A 20,347-nucleotide genomic window follows, 5' to 3' on the forward strand; every position below is an offset into this window, starting at 1 on the left:
ATGCAATTTGTCAATTGTGAGTGTATGTGTGTGTGTATATCAACAAGTAGTTCTACTGGGTGGTAGGATGCCTGGTGTGTTACCTCATCTCAACAAACACAAGGACACAATGAAACAGCTCCATTCATTTCAAGTGTTTCTTGTTGAGACTGAATGGAGGCTGCTGTCCTCTTGGCCACTCTAGTGACCTGAACAACACAATAACCTGATAGACTTAGTACTAATGAGGGACACTTTCCTACACATATTGCCTCATAGGAAGTTAGGAGGGGTGAGAACTAGGAGAATAGAAAACTGGGCACTGACCGTGGGGCCTCTGGTTCCTCTGGCTCCTTTCAGTCCCGTCCCTCCTTCCTGGCCGATGTCCCCGATGTCCCCTGTCTCACCGATAGGACCTTGTTTGCCAGCCTCACCCTGAAGACAGAACAACAGTAAAGCTGTGAGAGCACGGACACCCATGAGGAATCGGTGATGAGAAACCACAATGTGATGTCATTTATAAAACAGGTGTGTACCTTCTTGCCATGCCGACCACGGTTGCCCAGGGGACCCTGCTTCCCCTCTGGACCCTGTAAGAGAGACTGACTCATTAGAGACACTGGGAGACAAAATGGCTGCTGACAATATCATCTTCTTTATCACAATTCCTTTGTGACAGTGACCTCACTGAACGCCATGTGCCCCAGGGGCCACTTGTTTAAGAGAAGACTGACCCCTACTGGGACACATTGGCATCATCACCTACTGTACAGCTTAATTGTTGTATTATTATATTTTTTTGTCATAGGTTTTTGCTAATAAACAGACACACTTACAGGGAAACCACGTTTTCCAGCCACTCCGGTGGCCCCAGGAGGCCCAGGGTCTCCCTCTATCCCCCTGTCCCCTGCCTCGCCCATGGGCCCACGGTCACCTGGCTCTCCCTGAGAGAGAGCGAGGGAGGAGAAAGAGAAGGAGTGAAGAGACATAGGGTGTGAGATCACAAAACCGATCGTTCTAGGAGGCTTCTGAAGTGGGAGCAATAACAGCAAAGGACATTTCATTTAGCTTATTGTCCAGTGTGTTTACCTTTGGTCCATCTTTTCCCTGGGGCCCGTCCTCGCCAGCAGGACCTGGAAGACCCTACAAACACAGCATCACATTTATTTCATCCAACCATGGTCACTGTTGTAACAATTAATACTATGCTAATATGTTCCTATGGAATGTTTAGGCTTTACTGTCCAGTATGTATAGTTGACTCATATGTACAGTGAGGGAAAAAAGTATTTGATCCCCTGCTGATTTTGTACGTTTGCCCACTGACAAAGAAATGATCAGTCTATAATTTTAATGGTAGGTTTATTTGAACAGTGAGAGACAGAATAACAACAAAAAAATCCAGAAAAACGCATGTCAAAAATGTTATAAATTGATTTGCATTTTAAATGAGGGAAATTAGTATTTGACCCCCTCTCAATCAGAAAGATTTCTAGCTCCCAGGTGTATTTTATACAGGTAACGAGCTGAGATTAGGAGCACACTCTTAAAGGGAGTGCTCCTAATCTCAGCTTGTTACCTGTATAAAAGACACCTGTCCACAGAAGCAATCAATCAATCAGATTCCAAACTCTCCACCATGGCCAAGACCAAAGAGCTCTCCAAGGATGTCAGGGACAAGATTGTAGACCTACAAGGCTGGAATGGGCTACAAGACCATCGCCAAGCAGCTTGGTGAGAAGGTGACAACAGTTGGTGCGATTATTCGCAAATGAAAGAAACTGTCAATCTCCCTCGGCCTGGGGCTCCATGCAAGAACTCACTTCGTGGAGTTGCAATGATCATGAGAACGGTGAGGAATCAGCCCAGAACTACACGGGAGGATCTTGTCAATGATCTCAAGGCAGCTGGGACCATAGTCACCAAGAAAACAATTGGTAACACACTACGCCGTGAAGGACTGAAATCCTGCAGCGCCCGCAAGGTCCCCCTGCTCAAAAAAGCACATATACAGGCCCGTCTGAAGTTTGCCAATGAACATCTGAATGATTCAGAGGAGAACTGGGTGAAAGTGTTGTGGTCAGATGAGACCAAAATCGAGCTCTTTGGCATCAAACTCAACTCGCCGTGTTTGGAGGAGGAGGAATGCTGCCTATGACCCCAAGAACACCATCCCCACCGTCAAACATGGAGGTGGAAACATTATGCTTTGGGGGTGTTTTTCTGCTAAGGGGACAGGACAACTTCACTGCATCAAAGGGACGATGGACGGGGCCATGTACCGACAAATCTTGGGTGAGAACCTCCTTCCCTCAGCCAGGGCATTGAAAATGGGTCGTGGATGGGTATTCCAGCATGACAATGACCCAAAACACACGGCCAAGGCAACAAAGGAGTGGCTCAAGAAGAAACACATTAAGGTCCTGGAGTGGCCTAGCCAGTCTCCAGACCTTAATCCCATAGAAAATCTGTGGAGGGAGCTGAAGGTTGGAGTTGCCAAACGTCAGCCTCGAAACCTTAATGACTTGGAGAAGATCTGCAAAGAGGAGTGGGACAAAATCCCTCCTGAGATGTGTGCAAACCTGATGGCCAACTACAAGAAACGTCTGACCTCTGTGATTGCCAACAAGGGTTTTGCCACCAAGTACTAAGTCATGTTTTGCAAATAATTATTTCCCTCATTAAAATACAAATCAATTTATAACATTTTTGACATGCGTTTTTCTGGATTTTTTTGTTGTTATTCTGTCTCTCACTGTTCAAATAAACCTACCATTAAAATTATAGACTGATCATGTCTTTGTCAGTGGGCAAACGTACAAAATCAGCAGGAGATCAAATACTTTTTTCCCTCACTGTATGTAGGCCTACACAGACCCACAGGGCATGAAACATGTTGTCCATTGGAAAGTGCCTGACTGTGACGATTATATTTTCCTTCTGTTATATGTAAGCCATTGTGATTAATAGGAGGATGTTTGCTTTTTTCTCGGTTACATACACAAATAATCCAAAATGTCTGGAGGTAAAAAAGAAATAGCCCAGCGGAATTGATGTATTAGTGGCAATAAGAATGTACAATAAAAACAGTGTGATTGTTTGAATAATCATAAACAGGATCTCTGAGAGTAAGCTTTGACACAAAGGACCCTCTCTTTCTCTACAGTGCTTTCCCCTGGCCCAAGGAGAGGGGGAGAGAGAGGGGGGGAGAGAGGGGGAGAGAGAGAGAGGGGGGAGAGAGAGGGAGTGAGGGAGAGAGAGGGGGGGGAAAGAAAGGGAGTGAGGGAGAGAGATGGGGGAGAGAGAAAGGGGGGAGAGAGAGGGAGTAGGGGAGAGAGAGGGGGGAGAGAGAGAGGGGGGAGAGAGAGAGAGGGGGAGAGGGGGGGAGAGAGAGAGAGATGGGAGAGAGGGGGGGGAGAGGGAGGGAGAGAGGGGGGGAGAGAGGGGGAGAGAGAGAGAGGGGGGAGAGAGAGAGATGGGGAGAGAGAGGGGGGGGAGAGAGAGGGAGGGAGGAGAGAGGGAGTGGGGGAGAGAGAGGGAGTGGGGGAGAGAAAGGGGGAGAGAGAGAGGGGGGAGAGAGCGAGTGAGTGAGAGAAAGAGGCTCCTCTGACATCCCTAAAGGTTATTGATACAGTCCAACAGACAAAAACAAATCAGGCGCGATGCTGCCCTGGCCTTCTCTGGCCCAGGGATTACACATCTCCATCAAACGAGGGCACAGTAAATAGTCGGGCGTATCGGATTCTCCCAAACACAAGCAGAGCAGGATTAGGAGCATAGACTGTGTTTAGAAGGTCTTGTGAAGGACTCAGTCAGGACTCACTCTCATTCCCTGCTGTCCTTGTTCCCCCTCTCCTCCAGCAGCCCCCCCGTGGCCCTGCAGGGACACAACAACAGAGGTACTCAGGAGTTTATACAAAATAAGATGATAAGACAAGCTCAACTCTAAGTTCTGTAAATTAGTCTTGAGCCCAGGAGTATTCTAACTTCCAAATAAAATATGACTTAGATTTGACTGTGTTTTTCATAGTGCTCAGGTCACCGTCCCCTCAGGGGGACATAACCCAACACAGGGATGAACAGATGCCATGGCCCTCCAAGAGGCTTCTGTGTGCTAATAGGACCTGGTACTGCTCTCAGCTTAACATATCGTTTTCTTACCTACGGTATGTTGAGGTACATCTTCTGTACAAGTTCAATGGGCAAATAGGCAAAGCGGTAAACTTCCCTAGCATGTAGTTTGAGCGGTCATTTTGTTTTGCAGGGTTTAAAACCAAAATCAGTAATTCTCTAGGACACTAACCTTTATCCCAGGTTCTCCAACTGGACCTGGCTCCCCCTCTCTGCCAGGAGCGCCCTGTGGAAAGAGAGAGAAGTAAAACAAAGTGTGTGTGTAAAAGATAGAGAGTGTGTGTCTAGAAGTATAGTGGAAATCACAGCGAAACGACAACAAAATAACGAGATCCAATCTTGAAATTAAACAACAGTTACCTCATGTCCTTGCTCTCCATCAGGTCCTGCTTCTCCCGCGGGTCCTTTGGGCCCCTAGAGGAGAGAACCAGCCAGTCAGAGGCCACAGGGGTTACTGTGATATCATGTGATGTGGTGCACCATGGTTTGATTGTGTTCAAAGTAACAACTGATCCACAACATATACCATGACTGTGGGGCTTTTTGAAATATCTTAGTCAAATAAATTGTATTTGACTGTTTGACATTCTTGATGCTCTCGAGGGGTCCACTGTTTTCCATGAAATATGAGAATTTGGGGACTAATGCTTGAGAGGGCTAATGTGGGGTTTAAGTTTGTGTGAGTGTGTGTTTGTGTGTGGGTTAATATGTGTGTGCCTGTGTGTGTGTGTGTGTGTGTGTGTGTGTGTGTGTGTGTGTGTCTGCGTGCCTGAGTGTGTGTGTCAGCATCAAAGGCTGGAAAAATGTGTCACACACACATCCCATCAGCCACATCAAATCACCCCGCTCTTTACTGCTTGTGTTTTACAGAGCCCTGGAACAACTGGTTTAGGCTGGTGGAGTAATACCAGAGCTGATTAAATGTTTAGAAATAAAAACATAAAAGGATGGCTGCGTTTACACAGGCAGCCCAATTCTAATATTTTTTTCACTAATTGCTCTTTCGACCAATCAGATCAGCTCTGAAAAAGATCTGATGTGTAAAAATCTGATGTGATTGGTCAAAAGGCCAATTAGAGAAAAAAAAAATCTGAATTGGGCTGCCTGTGCCCAACAAAGCCCAAGTGATCTTTCCTGCCCACTGTGTTGCTGCTTACAATTTAGGGGTCTAGGCAGGGTTACTGTAAAGCACATTGTGACAACTGTTTGATTGATTGATTGATTGATTGATTGATTGATTGATTGATTGGTTGGTTGGTTGGTTGATACTCACTGGTTCACCATGGGCTCCCCTCTCTCCTGTGCTGCCAGGGATCCCAGCTTTCCCCTGAGAGAGAGACAGAGGTCAGAGGTCACCAACATACTGTTACAGGCTGAACTTAACCAGATACAGCGCTTACAAGAGACACTATCAATGGATCTGATTGGCCTGGAGAAGCGAACATACAAACCAGTAAGTCATACAGAAAACAAAGTCTAATATTCCAGGAATAGAAAAATCCCCTTTGAGAAGTTGGGAAGGGACAAGCCTGTGAACTTGACCCTTGAACCTGATCCATAGCATCCTGAACACAAACACTGAGGAAGCAGTTTCTTTTACAACTGGGGAAGGAAGCTATTGACTGTGGTGTATCAAGCGTATCAAATGTGTATCAAAGGTATTACATCTGATCTGAAATATTTGGTTGCTTTATTCATCTAGGATCAGTGTGATATTCTATGCACATCCGTTGTCCATCATGGCTAACCCAGGCTCTGCTACACAGGAGAAGAAACAACACAGCCTTTAGCCATCTCAAAAGGTCTTCACATTCACATCAAGTTATGAAAATATTAAAGTACAAAGTCATGATGTCAAAGTTAGGGCTACAGTGAGGGAAAAAAGTATTTGATCCCCTGCTGATTTTGTACGTTTGCCCACTGACAAAGAAATGATCAGTCTATAATTGTAATGGCCCACTGACAAAGAAATGATCAGTCTATAATTTTAATGGTAGGTTTATTTGAACAGTGAGAGACAGAATAACAACAAAAAAATCCAGAAAAACGCATGTCAAAAATGTTATAAATTGATTTGCATTTTAATGAGGGAAATAAGTATTTGACTCCCTTTTAATCAGAAAGATTTCTGGCTCCCAGGTGTCTTTTATACAGGTAATGAGCTGAGATTAGGAGCACACTCTTAAAGGGAGTGCTCCTAATCTCAGTTTGTTACCTGTAAAAAAGACACCTGTCCACTGAAGCAATCAATCAATCAGATTCCAAACTCTCCACCATGGCCAAAACCAAAGAGCTCTCCAAGGATGTCAGGGACAAGATTGTAGACCTACACAAGGCTGGAATGGGCTACAAGACCATCGCCAAGCAGCTTGGTGAGATTATTCGCAAATGGAAGAAACACAAAATAACTGTCAATCTCCCTTGGCCTGGGGCTCCATGCAAGATCTCACCTCGTGGAGTTGCAATGATCATGAGAACGGTGAGGTATCAGCCCAGAACTACACGGGAGGATCTTGTCAATGATCTCAAGGCAGCTGGGACCATAGTCACCAAGAAAACAATTGGTAACACACTACGCCGTGAAGGACTGAAATCCTGCAGCGCCCGCAAGGTCCCCCTGCTCAAGAAAGCACATATACAGGCCCGTCTGAAGTTTGCCAATGAACATCTGAATGATTCAGAGGAGAACTGGGTGAAAGTGTTGTGGTCAGATGAGACCAAAATCGAGCTCTTTGGCATCAACTCAACTCGCCGTGTTTGGAGGAGGAGGAATGCTGCCTATGACCCCAAGAACACCATCCCCACCGTCAAACATGGAGGTGGAAACATTATGGTTTGGGGGTGTTTTTCTGCTAAGGGGACAGGACAACTTCACTGCATCAAAGGGACGATGGACGGGGCCATGTACCGTCAAATCTTGGGTGAGAACCTCCTTCCCTCAGCCAGGGCATTGAAAATGGTTCGTGGATGGGTATTCCAGCATGACATTGACCCAAAACACACAGCCAAGGCATCAAAGGAGTGGCTCAAGAAGAAGCACATTAAGGTCCTGGAGTGGCCAGTCTCCAGACCTTAATCCCATAGAAAATCTGTGGAGGGAGCTGAAGGTTGGAGTTGCCAAACGTCAGCCTCGAAACCTTAATGACTTGGAGAAGATCTGCAAAGAGAAGTGGGACAAAATCCCTCCTGAGATGTGTGCAAACCTGGTGGCCAACTACAAGAAACATTTGATCAGTGTTATTTCCTGATAGTTGCTGGTTGAAAATACAATCTACACAGGACCTTCTAATCAGAATGTTTGGCATGGGGTGGAGTACATCACCAGGCGTTAATTAAGTTATTATACCGATAACAAAGAGAGTTCCAAACCTCTCTGCCATTAACAGCTAGTTTTCAAGTGAACTTCCCCTCCCCACTCAGACTTCTCCCAGACAGTCCTAGCAAAATGATTGGTTGAGAAATGGAAAACTATTACAGTAAGGTACTTAATTGTTCCCCAGAAATGATTTGATGTTGATATAAAAACGGCTGCATTGGGCCTTTAATCCTCTCTGTTTTAAATCTTTCACAGTCTTAAAGGTCCCCTCATAGATTCAGATTCAGAGTTTTTAATAGTCAGGGTTGCAGGTGTGATTGCATGGTACAGTGAAAATCTTAGGCTCCGAGCTCCAACATGCAGGACTAAGTGAAATCAAATAATGAAGGGGGTGTGGGGCTTGAAAATGTCCATAGGGGGAGTAGCAGGGGGGACATGTCCATAGGGGGAGTAGCAGGGTGGACATGTCCATAGGGGGAGTAGCAGGCAGGACATGTCCATAGGGGGAGTAGCAGGGGGGACATGTCCATAGGGGGAGTAGCAGGCAGGACATGTCCATAGGGGGAGTAGCAGGGGGGACATGTCCATAGGGGGAGTAGCGGGGGGGACATGTCCATAGGGGGAGTAGCGGGGGGGGACATGTCCATAGGGGGAGTAGCGGGGGGGACATGTCCATAGGGGGAGTAGCGGGGGGGACATGTCCATAGGGGGAGTAGCGGGGGGACATGTCCATAGGGGGAGTAGCGGGGGGGGACATGTCCATAGGGGGAGTAGCGGGGGGACATGTCCATAGGGGGAGTAGCAGGGGGGACATGTCCATAGGGGGAGTAGCAGGCAGGACATGTCCATAGGGGGAGTAGCAGGGGGGACATGTCCATAGGCGGAGTAGCAGGGTTACATGTCCATAGGGGGAGTAGCAGGGGGGACATGTCCATAGGCGGAGTAGCAGGGGGGACATGTCCATAGGGGGAGTAGCAGGGGGGACATGTCCATAGGGGGAGTAGCGGGGGGACATGTCCATAGGGGGAGTAGCAGGGGGGACATGTCCATAGGGGGAGTAGCAGGCAGGACATGTCCATAGGGGGAGTAGCAGGGGGGACATGTCCATAGGGGGAGTAGCAGGGGGGACATGTCCATAGGGGGAGTAGCAGGGGGGACATGTCCATAGGCGGAGTAGCAGGGTTACATGTCCATAGGGGGAGTAGCAGGGGGGACATGTCCATAGGGGGAGTAGCAGGGGGGACATGTCCATAGGGGGAGTAGCGGGGGGGACATGTCCATAGGGGGAGTAGCGGGGGGGACATGTCCATAGGGGGAGTAGCAGGGGGGACATGTCCATAGGGGGAGTAGCGGGTGGGACATGTCCATAGGGGGAGTAGCGGGGGGGACATGTCCATAGGGGGAGTAGCGGGGGGACATGTCCATAGGGGGAGTAGCGGGGGGGACATGTCCATAGGGGGAGTAGCGGGGGGACATGTCCATAGGGGGAGTAGCGGGGGGACATGTCCATAGGGGGAGTAGCAGGGGGGACATGTCCATAGGGGGAGTAGCAGGGGGGACATGTCCATAGGGGGAGTAGCAGGGGGGACATGTCCATAGGGGGAGTAGCGGGGGGGGGACATGTCCATAGGGGGAGTAGCGGGGGGGACATGTCCATAGGGGGAGTAGCGGGGGGGACATGTCCATAGGGGGAGTAGCGGGGGGAGGGGGGAGCGGGTAGCTGACTAGTGGTGGCTATTCAGCAGCCTGATGGTAGAAACTATTGGCCAGTCTTCCAGTTTTTTCCATGATACTCCTGTACTTGTACTGTAAGGGACCTTTAAGTGATCTACTATTTACAACCCCTGTTGTAACAGCAGGGCTCTCTAGCAGGGCTCTTCATCCCTGTTCCTGGAGAGCTACCTTCCTGTAGGTTCTCTCCATCCCTGTTCCTGGAGAGCTACCCTCCTGTAGGTTCTCTCTCCAACCCTGTTCCTGGAAAGCTACCCTCCTGTAGGTTTTCCCTCCAACCATGTTCCTGGAGAGCTACCCTCCTGTAGGTTTTCTCTTCAAACCCTGTTGTAACGGTAAGTGTACAGCACTACCCTAGATCACATAACACAATGACCAATTGAAATCTGTCTGTACAGCAAAGAGCAAACAGATGAATAAGGAACGGAGGAAAGACAGAGAGGGGACTGGTAATTCTCAGAACTCTTGTTACAAAGGCCCTCAGAGAGAGAGAGAGTGCTGAAAACATAATAATAAATCATGAAAATAGGAATACTTTTATTGAAACTGTAAATCCAAGCTCTGTGTGCACAAATGTTCCCATAATGTGTCAGCGGGGACTGAAAGGAACATCCAGGCTAAAAGAGGGTGGAGGTTAAGAAATACAGTATTCAATGACACTGTCATAAAATGCATGCAGTCATCCTTCAATTCATAAACATTGTATTCAACCACAGCTTCGTTTTAAGGAAGATGATCTGACCGAGCAGATTACTTCAGAGCCTTGCTTATTCACTCTGTCCCTCAGAGATGTATTTTGCAACACTGAACACAAGATGGCGATGTGGCTCTAGAGGTGACTGGGGAGAAGATCGTCCTCCTCTACGCTGCCTGTCAGATCTTTGTTTACTTTAACAGTTTCCTCACGGCAGTAAACATACTGTTAGTTACTGGAGTAAACGTACTGTTGTATGGAAAATCTTTCCTTGTAGTTTTAAAGAGTTTAATATTGAGGTTTAGAGGGGCTATAATGTAAGAGCATAAAACTCTGGTCAACTGAACCAGCACCCCACTCTAAAACCCCACTCTCCAGCACCCCACTCTAAAACCCCACTCTCCAGCACCCCACTCTAAAACCCCACTCTCCAGCACCCCACTCTAAAACCCCACTCTCCAGCACCCCACTCTAAAACCCCACTCTCCAGCACCCCACTCTCCAGCACCCTACTCTAAAACCCCACTCTCCAGCACCCCACTCTAAAAGCCCACTCTCCAGCACCCCACTCTAAAACCCCACTCTCCAGCACCCCACTCTAAAACCCCACTCTCCAGCACCCCACTCTAAAACCCCACTCTCCAGCACCCCACTCTAAAACCCCACTCTCCAGCACCCCACTCTAAAACCCCACTCTCTAGCACCCCACTCTAAAACCCCACTCTCCAGCACCCCACTCTCCAGCACCCCACTCTAAAAGCCCACTCTCCAGCACCCCACTCTAAAACCCCACTCTCCAGCACCCCACTCTAAAACCCCACTCTCCAGCACCCCACTCTAAAACCCCACTCTCCAGCACCCCACTCTAAAAGCCCACTCTTCTGTAGATCAATGTACAGTAGAGATGACCGATGGGGATGTCTTGGTCTCACCATGTTATACGAGTGGGGAGTTCCAGCTGCATTATTGTGTGTTTTACTACATATGGAAAATGACCTGTTTTAACTTGGAAACAACACCGATTCATTTCCCTGATACAAACAAACTGACCTATTTTAACTTGGAAACAACACCCATTCATTTCCCTGATACAAACAAACTGACCTGTTTGAACATAGACCTTGCTCTATGCAAATTATGGCATTTAGACACTGAGCAGGACAGGTCGCTGCTAGTGTGTGTGCGTGTTTGTGTGTGTGTGCGGTGGCACATCAGTTAATAACACATAGAAACAACGCTTGTCAAGTGTTACGCCAAGGCCTGACTTAACTTGGCTGAAAATAGGTAATTTATTAAAACAAACAAACAAGCCAAGCACCTGTGAATGGATCAAATAGTCATTGAGAATGCAGCAGGCTCTACCAGGCAATCTCTATTTAGAGATCATCATGTCTGGCTAGCCACAGACACACAGAGATTCAGAGAGAAATGTTTGTACTGGGCTAACCGCAGCCAACACTATGATTTGTGTGCAGCTCACTTGATAATAATAATAATAAGCATGTTTCTTTAATCACATTTGCCATCAGTAGGGAATCATTTCTTCGTTCAGTGGTTATATCACAACACTGCAATCCATCATTAACTAAGTAGAAAAGCAGATATTTTCCCCGTAGTGAAGACTGTTAAAACATTCAAAACATCCCAGTCTCAGTTTAACGCCGCCAGGAACACAAGGGAGTAGAAGCACACACCAGCCACAAGGTCACGGACAGGATCTATCTGAACTACAGACTGCCTTCATCGTTTTACAGAAAAACTTTATTGACCTGAAATTAGTATTGAATGTAGGTAAAACTAAGTATTTGTTGTTCTCTAGAGCGCATAAAAAACATGTCTGATGATTTAAGCATATGTACTTTGGATGGTGTCCATCTTGATCATGTCCCTGCTTACAAATATCTGGGCATCTGGATAGATGAAAAGCTGTCTTTTAAAAAGCATATCGATGAGTTAGTTAAGAAGCTGACAATAAAAATGGGCTTCTTCTATAGAAATAAGTCCTGCTTCTCGCTAAATAGTAGAAAGCAGATTATTCAGTCGATGTTCCTATCAGTCCTAGACTATGATGACATCATCTATATGAAGCTGCTACTTCATTAAAGCCATTAGATGCAGTTTAACATAGCGCACTGTGCTTTATTACGGAAGACAATTTTGCTACTTATCACCGCATTCTCTACCAGAAAGTTGGTTGGCCCTCTTTGATGTCACGTAAGTTGATACATTGCTATGTTTTCATTTATAAAGCCCTTTTACAAAAAGTCCCACTGTACCTAACATCATAACTAAACTTTAGACATATGAGTTACCACACCCAGTCTCAGGGATGGCTATATCTGGAAATTCCTTTGGTCTCTACTGAGTTTTAGTTGCACCTTATTTGTGGAACAATCTTCAAAATGCTCTTAAACTTGATGTTCTGGTGCCTCTAGGGCAATTCAGAAAGCTGATTGAGGACATTATTACTGATGAATGTGTTTGTTTTTTATGACCGTGTTTTTCATTCTGCTTGAATTTTGTATTTATATTTTGATGTGTGTATTTACTGTAATTTATGTAATTCCATGTCACACACACACACTTCATATCACTCTAGGTTAATTTAATGGATCAAATTCGTCTTTTATACGCCACCTTTAAATGGGGGACTATATTGCAGGTAGAAATTTGAAGCTGTGGTGGAAATTATTTTAATGGGGGCCTATATTACAGGTAGAAAGCTGTGGTGGAAATTATTTTAATGGGGGCCTATATTACAGGTAGAAAGCTGTGGTGGAAATTATTTTAATGGGGGCCTATATTACAGGTAGAAAGCTGTGGTGGAAATTATTTTAATGGGGGCCTATATTACAGGTAGAAAGCTGTGGTGGAAATTATTTTAATGGGGGCCTATATTACAGGTAGAAAGCTGTGGTGGAAATTATTTTAATGGGGGCCTATATTACAGGTAGAAAGCTGTGGTGGAAATTATTTTAATGGGGGCCTATATTACAGGTAGAAAGCTGTGGTGGAAATTCTTTATAGGGCTGTGCCTATATTGCAGGTAGAAAGCTCTGGTGGAAATTCTTTATAGGGCCTGGACTTTTATTACGTAGTCTCATATAGCTCTGGTGTTGTTGGTCTCTTTACCTCATGTCAATCAAACCTGTCAATCAAACATTTCAATCAAACAGTTCAATCAAACCTGTCAAAGTAATGGAGATCCAGTGTGTAGGTGAATATAATGTTAGGTACTCACAGGTTTCCCTGGTAGGCCTCTCTCCCCTGGGCCGCCAGCTTTACCCTGCAAGATGAAAGGCATGGAATAGATGGTTGAGTCCCGATAATTGCATGATGAGTGTACCAGTTATAGAGTACCATGCCTAGTGGACTACGTGCGCTTGTTCCTATTACAGATGTAGGATCTTAATTTGATCACCACGTTGCAGGAGAACTTTCCTGCAATGCAGCACATTTAAAACTTGTAGTATATTTGAGGTTTTAAAAGGCTTCTGAAGTTTGTAATTTCCTCTGAGATTTCAGACTTGTTTTCCCTTTACGAAAAATGTATCAACCCCTATAAAAATGTCCATGAATTATACTGAACAAAAATATTAACGCAACATGCAACAATTTCAAATATTTTACTGAGTTACAGTTCCAATAAGGGAATTAGTCAATTGAAATAAACTAATTAGGCCCTAATCTATGGATTTCACATGACTGGGAATACAGGTATGCCTCTGTTGGTCACAGATACCTAAATAAACGCAGGGGCGTGGATCAGAAAACCAGTCAGTATCTGGGGTGACCACCATTTGCCTCATGCAGCGTGAGACACACCTGTGGAACGTTGTACCACTCCTTGCAATGGCGAAGTTGCTGGATATTGGCAGGAACTGGAACACACTGTCGTACACGTCGATCCCAAACATGCTCAATGGGTGACATGTCTGGTGAGTTTGCAGGCCATGGAAGAACTGAGACATTTTCAGCTTCCAGGAATTGTGTACAGATCCTTGCGACATGGGGCCTTGCATTATAATGCTGAAGCATGAGGTGAAAATGTATGCACTCACTAACTGTAAGTCGCTCTGGATAAGAGCGTCTGCTAAATGACTAAAATGTAAAACATTTGATGGTGGCGGATGAATGGCACGACAATGGGTACCAGGATCTCATAACGGTATCTCTGTGAATTCAAATTGCCATTGATAAAATGCAATTGTGTTCATTGTCCGTAGCTTATGCCTGCCCATACCATAACCCTACTGCCACCATGGGGCACGGTTCAAAACGTTGACATCAGCAAACCGCTCACCCACATGACGCCATACTGCGGTACAGTTGAAACCGGGATTCATCTGTGAAGAGCACACTTCTCCAGCGTGCCAGTGGCCATCGAAGGTGAGCATTTGCCCACTGAAGTTGGTTACGACGCCGAACTGCTGTCAGGTCAAGACCTGGTGAGGATGACGAGCACGACATGAGTTTCCCTGAGACGGTTTCTGACAGTTTGTGCAGAAATTCTTTGGTTGTGCAAACCCAGAGTTTCATCAGCTTTTGGCTGGTCTCAGACGATCCCACAGGTGAAGAAGCCGGATGTGGAGGTCCTGGGCTGGCGTGGTTACACGTGGTCTGCGGTTGTGAGGCCGGTTGGACATATAGCCAAATTCTCTAAAACGACATTGGAAGTGGCTTAGGGTAGAGAAATTAACATTCAATTATCTGGCAACAGCTCTGGTGGACATTCCTGCAGTCAGCATGCCAATTGCACGCTCCCTCAAAACTTGTGTTGTGTGACAAAACTGCACATTTTAGAGTGGCCTTTTATTGTCCCCAGCTCAAGGTGCACCTGTGTAATGATCATGCTGTTTAATCAGCTTCTTGGTATGTCAGGTGGATGGAGAAATGCTCACTAACAGGGATGTAAACACATTTGTGCACAACATTTGAGAGAAATAAGCTTCATGTGCATATGAAACATTTCTGGGATTTTTTTTACTTCAGTTTATGAAACCAGTGGAGGCTGGTGGGAGGAGCTATATGAGGACGGGCTGGAATAGAATTATGGAATGGACTCAAACATGTGGTTTCCATATGTTTGATGTGTTTAATTCTGTTCCAGCCATTACAATGAGCCCGTCCTCCTATAGCTCCTCCCATCAGCCGCCACTGCATGAAACATGGGACCAACACATTACATGTTGTTTATATTTTTGTTCAGTGTATAATCCACATACTGTAATAATTCACATTTCCTGTTGCTGCAGGATTATTTTCCTGCTGTAGCACACTGGCTCAAATTAAGATCCTACACCTGTATGCAAGTCTTATGAATATCTTCCATTGTCCAAGATATCCTCAACTTAGTGGAAGTACTATAGTTCACCTACAGGTAACTGCCAAAATAAAGGAAACACCATCATAAAGTGTCTTAATAGGGCATTGGGCCACCATGAGTCAGAACAGCTTCAATGCACCTTGGCATAGATTCTACAAGTGTCTTGAACTCTATTGGAGGGATGCGACACCATTCTTCCACAAGAAATTCCATCATTTGGTGTTTTGTTGATGGTGGTGGAAAATGCTGTCTCAGGCGCCGCTCCAGAATCTTCCATAAGTGTTCAATTTGATTGAGATCAGATGACTGGGACGGCCATGGCATATGGTTCACATCGTTTTCTTGCTCATCAAACCATTCAGTGACCACTCGTGCCCTGTGGATGGAGGCATTGTCATCCTATGGGGCCATAGCCATGGTAGCCAAGATAATGGCCTTCCCAGCATTTCTATACATGACCCTAATCATGATGGAATGTTAATTGCTTAATTAACTCAGGAACCACACCTGTGTGGAAGCACCTGCTTTCAATATACGTTGTATCCCTCATTTACTCAAGTGTTTCCATTATTTTGGCAGTTACCTGTATTAACATTACTGCTCCTAACTGAACTATCTGTCCTCTGTTAAAGAAATGCCATTGAAGACATCAAAGATAGAATAAAATAGATACTTTATTGTCAATTTTTCAACCGAAATTGGTCATTTTGAGTTCATAATACTAGAACACAGGACATCAAAGCTAGAGATGACACGGGTGCACTGGTCCGTCATGTTAGGAACCATTACACTCATCTAGATTCATCTAAAATGATGAGAAAAAATTACTCACTGTAATCTACCTTCCTAAACTCTCTCCATCCAACCAATTGCTCTACAGGTTGTGTTTTAATGAAATCCCCCAACCAAAATGGAGACAATGATGCTAGCAAATATAATGCCAGGGGGTAGGTGTTTTATGTTTTTCATCCCAAATAAAGAGCAACCGATTGATTACAGTTAAAATACAGAGCAGGGCACATTTTCCTCTTGCATGCTGCAGGTCTTTATTGACATAGCTCAGGTTTCGTCACTGTGAGCTGGAAGAGGTTTTTAATTGACTATAACTTGACACAGCCCTCAGAAGAATGGCACCCTCTGCAAATAAAACCGCTAATTAAAGTCTGGCACTTTAAACCTCATCTTATAGTGGCCCAAGTGTAACCGTTTCACTCAGATGTAGGAATAACAACACATCCTGAATATATTGGGGGAGGTTTCCTACACAGTGGAGTCTGTTGTGTAGAATGAATGCAGGAGCAGGGGTGATACAGGAAGTAACTCTGCCTCATTCTGGCCTGTAATTGGTCAGCAGGGGTGATACAGGAAGTAACGCTGCCTCATTCTGGCCTGTCATTGGTCAGCAGGGGTGATACAGGAAGTAACCCTGCCCCATTCTGCCCTCATTCTTGCCTCAGGTGAAACATAAGGGGCTTGCTGTTGAGATCCAATTATTTTGTCATCTTAAGTGGCCTCCTGCCCCCTATTCCATGTGCCCTCTAGTCAGTATAGGGACAGAGCCATGTGCAGAAACACACAGGACAGGAGCAAACACACACACGTTGTATATACATTTATTATGTTAAATTAAAAGCAGACATGTTATTGAGGCCTGTGCTAGGTCTGTGGTAGAAAGTAAACTCATTCAAAGCATGCAGGTGACCCCCCTAAATAATACAGAGTACTCACTATGAACCCAGGCTACCCTAAATAATACAGAGTACTCACTATGAACCCAGGCTGTCCTAAATAATGCAGAGTACTCACTATGAACCCAGGCTCCCCTAAATAATACAGAGTACTCACTATGAACCCAGGCTCCCCTAAATAATGCAGAGTACTCACTATGAACCCAGGCTCCCCTAAATAATACAGAGTACTCACTATGAACCCAGGCTCCCCTTTTTTTCCACCTTCACTCTGCTCTCCCTGCAGAAGAGAGAGAGAGAGAGATAGAGAGGAAGAAAGAGAGATCTTAGTGAGGCAACAATGATACTTTTAATCAGGTCAAAGTGCACAGAACAAGGTTTTTCAGTCAGGTAAAAAGAGGACATACAGTATAATGTTCTTCTGAGGGTGAGAAGATGTTTAAAAGAGTGTTTACCTTGGTGCCCTCAGGCCCTGGTTCCCCCAGTGGACCGTCTGCACCCCTTGGCCCCTATGACACAGAAACACAGCCGCTTAGCCCTGTGTGTGTGTGTGTGTGTGTATCCCTGGGCCCCTATGACACACAAAAAGCTTAGCCCTCTCTGTATGCATGGTTTAGAAACTACTCAGCCATCACATCACACAACGGCACTCGTAAATACAAGCACACACCCACTCACACCCACTGTAGTTAGCAGTGTACAACATGGGATATGGGTGTAATCAAATCATCTAGAGTGTCTCAATAAAATAATGGTCTCTCTCTCTCTCTCTCTCTCTCTCTCCCTCTCTCCCTCTCTCCCTCTCTCCCTCCCTCCCTCCCTCCCTCGGAGGAGGAAATGGCTGCAGTGCCAACTGACCGATCATCTGTCTTAGTGTATCCTTTACTGGACTACTCTGTATTCTTGAAGTGGACTCTGCTAAGCTGCACGCTACATTTACTGTACCTTGGTTTAGGGCAGGCCAAGGATACAGCGGGAAAATAAGTCAAACAGTAAAAATAAGTGTTTACTTATATGGGGCTCCCCCTCACACGTCCGGATGTCCACCTGGCTGTCAAGGCCAAGCAAAACGAGAGCAGAGCCACCACTTGTCAGGCCAAATGAAACGAGTAGAGCTAAGATAAATCTCATTTGCTGAATTGGAAATTGTAACTTTCCTTTACTTCATCCTAAAACTGTACAGTTGGGTGAATGGCTCATTCAGGATAGTTAACAGACACTAACTGTGCCCTATTACAAACGCCAAGCCCAGTCAGTTCTATGGATTAGAACAGTATCCATATTTGACAAACACACTTATCATTTATACTAAATCCTATTCAAATTCAATCCCTGCTTTGATTGGTTAATTGAGTGAGCCAAGTGACATATTAACTCATTGTGTGGTTAATGAGTGCAACTGAAAGACACATAGACAGGTAAGACCAAAAAGACGATGCGTCATGGTGAACTATTGTCCCCTAGCTACTGTCTGCAGGTAATAGTTATACTGTAGTACTACTGTAGTTCATAGTCCATATACACTAAGCATACCAAACATTAGGAACAACCCCCCCTCCCCTTTGCCCTCAGAGCAGCCTCAATTCGTCGGGGCATGGACTCTACAAGGTGTCGAAAGCGTTCCACAGGGATGCTGGCCCATGTCGACTCCACTGCTTCCCACAGTTGTGTCAATTTGGCTGGATGTCCTTTGGGTGGTGGACCATTGTTGATACACACGGGAAACTGTTGAGCATGAAAAACCCAGCAGCGTTGCAGTTCTCGACACAAACCGGTGTGCCTGGCACCTATTACCATACTCCGTTCAAAGGCACTTAAATATTTTGTCTTCCCCATTCACCCTCTGAATGGCACACATACACAATCCATGTCTCAATTGTCTCAAGGCTTAAAAAATCCTTCTTTAACCTGTCTCCTCCCCTTCATCTGCACTGATTGAAGTAGATTTAAACAAGTGACATAAATAAGGGATCATAGTTTCACCTGGATTCACCTGGTCAGTCTATGTCATGGAAAGAGCAGGTGTTCTTAATGTTTTATATACTCAGTGTATACAGTTGAAGTTGGAAGTTTACATACACTTAGGTTGGAGTCATTAAAACTAGTTTTTCAACCACTCCACACATTTCTTGTTAACAAACTATCGTTTTGGCAAGTCGGTTAGGACATCTACTTTGTGCATGACAAGTAATTTTTCCAACAATTGTTTACAGACAGATTATTTCACTTATAATTCACTGTATCACAATTCTAGTGGGTCAGAAGTTTATATACACTAAGTTGACTGTGCCTTTAAACAGCTTGGAAAATTCCAGAAAATGATGTCATGGCTTTAGAAGCTTCTGATAGGCTAATTGACATCATTTGAGTCAATTGGAAGTGTACCTGTGGATGTAACTCAGTGCCTCTTTGCTTGACATGATGGGAAAATCAAAAGAAATCAGCCAAGACCTCAGAAATAAAATGTGTAGACCTCCACAAGTCTGGTTCATCCTTGGGAGCAATTTCCAAACGCCTGAAGGTACCACGTTCATCTGTACAAACAATAGTACGCAAGTATAAACACCATGGGACCACGCAGCCGTCATACCGCTCAGGAAGGAGACGTGTTCTGTCTCCTAGAGATGAACGTACTTTGGTGCGAAAAGTGCAAATCAATCCCAGAACAACAGCAAATGACCTTGTGAAGATGCTGGAGGAAACAGGTACAAAAGTATCTATATCCACAGTAAAACAAGTCCTATATCGACATAACCTGAAAGGCCGCTCAGCAAGGAAGAAGCCACTGCTCCAAAACCGCCATAAAAAAACCAGACTACGGTTTGCAACTGCACATGGGGACAAAGATCGTACTTTTTGGAGAAATGTCCTCTGGTCTGATGAAACAAAAATAGAACTGTTTGGCCATAATGACCATCGTCATGTTTGGAGGAAAAAGGGGGTTGCTTGCAAGCCGAAGAACACCATCCCAACCGTGAAGCACGGGGGTGGCAGCATCATGCTGTGGGGGTGCTTTGCTGCAGCAGGGATTGGTGCACTTCACAAAATAGATGGCATCATGAGGAAGGAAAATTATGTGGATATATTGAAGCAACATCTCAAGACATCAGTCAGGAAGTTAAAGCTTGGTCGCAAATGGGTCTTCCAAATGGACAATGACCTCAAGCATACTTCCAAAGTTGTGGCAAAATAGCTTAAGGACAACAAAGTAAAGGTATTGGAGTGGCCATCACAAAGCCCTGACCTCAATCCTATAGAAAATGTGTGGGCAGAACTGAAAAAGCATGTGCGAGCAAGGAGGCCTACAAACCTGACTCCGTTACACCAGCTCTGTCAGGAGGAATGGGCCAAAATTCACCCAACTTATTTTGGGAAGCTTGTGGAAGGCTACCCAAAACGTTTGACCCAAGTTAAACAATTTAAAGGCAATGCTACCAAATACTAATTGAGTGTATGTAAACTTCTGACCCACTGGGAATGTG

General features: G+C 45.3%; 1 protein-coding gene across 1 annotated transcript in view; it reads right to left on the bottom strand.

Moving 5' to 3' along the window:
* Positions 1 to 20,347, bottom strand: part of col24a1 (collagen type XXIV alpha 1 chain) — a gene marked incomplete at its 5' end in the record, with an annotated part of 140,131 nt that overhangs the window by 42,529 nt on the left and 77,255 nt on the right. The window contains 11 exons of the mRNA XM_084163896.1: positions 307 to 414; positions 516 to 569; positions 816 to 923; positions 1,069 to 1,122; positions 3,803 to 3,856; positions 4,283 to 4,336; positions 4,471 to 4,524; positions 5,384 to 5,437; positions 13,093 to 13,137; positions 17,101 to 17,145; positions 17,321 to 17,374. Of these exons, the coding sequence (XP_084020022.1) occupies positions 307 to 414; positions 516 to 569; positions 816 to 923; positions 1,069 to 1,122; positions 3,803 to 3,856; positions 4,283 to 4,336; positions 4,471 to 4,524; positions 5,384 to 5,437; positions 13,093 to 13,137; positions 17,101 to 17,145; positions 17,321 to 17,374 (684 nt within the window). The remainder of the gene's footprint in view (positions 1 to 306; positions 415 to 515; positions 570 to 815; positions 924 to 1,068; positions 1,123 to 3,802; positions 3,857 to 4,282; positions 4,337 to 4,470; positions 4,525 to 5,383; positions 5,438 to 13,092; positions 13,138 to 17,100; positions 17,146 to 17,320; positions 17,375 to 20,347) is intronic.

This window comes from Coregonus lavaretus, assembly GCF_964263955.1.
Source record: "Coregonus lavaretus genome assembly, chromosome: 6".
In the NCBI taxonomy this organism is placed as follows: Eukaryota; Metazoa; Chordata; class Actinopteri; order Salmoniformes; family Salmonidae; genus Coregonus; species Coregonus lavaretus.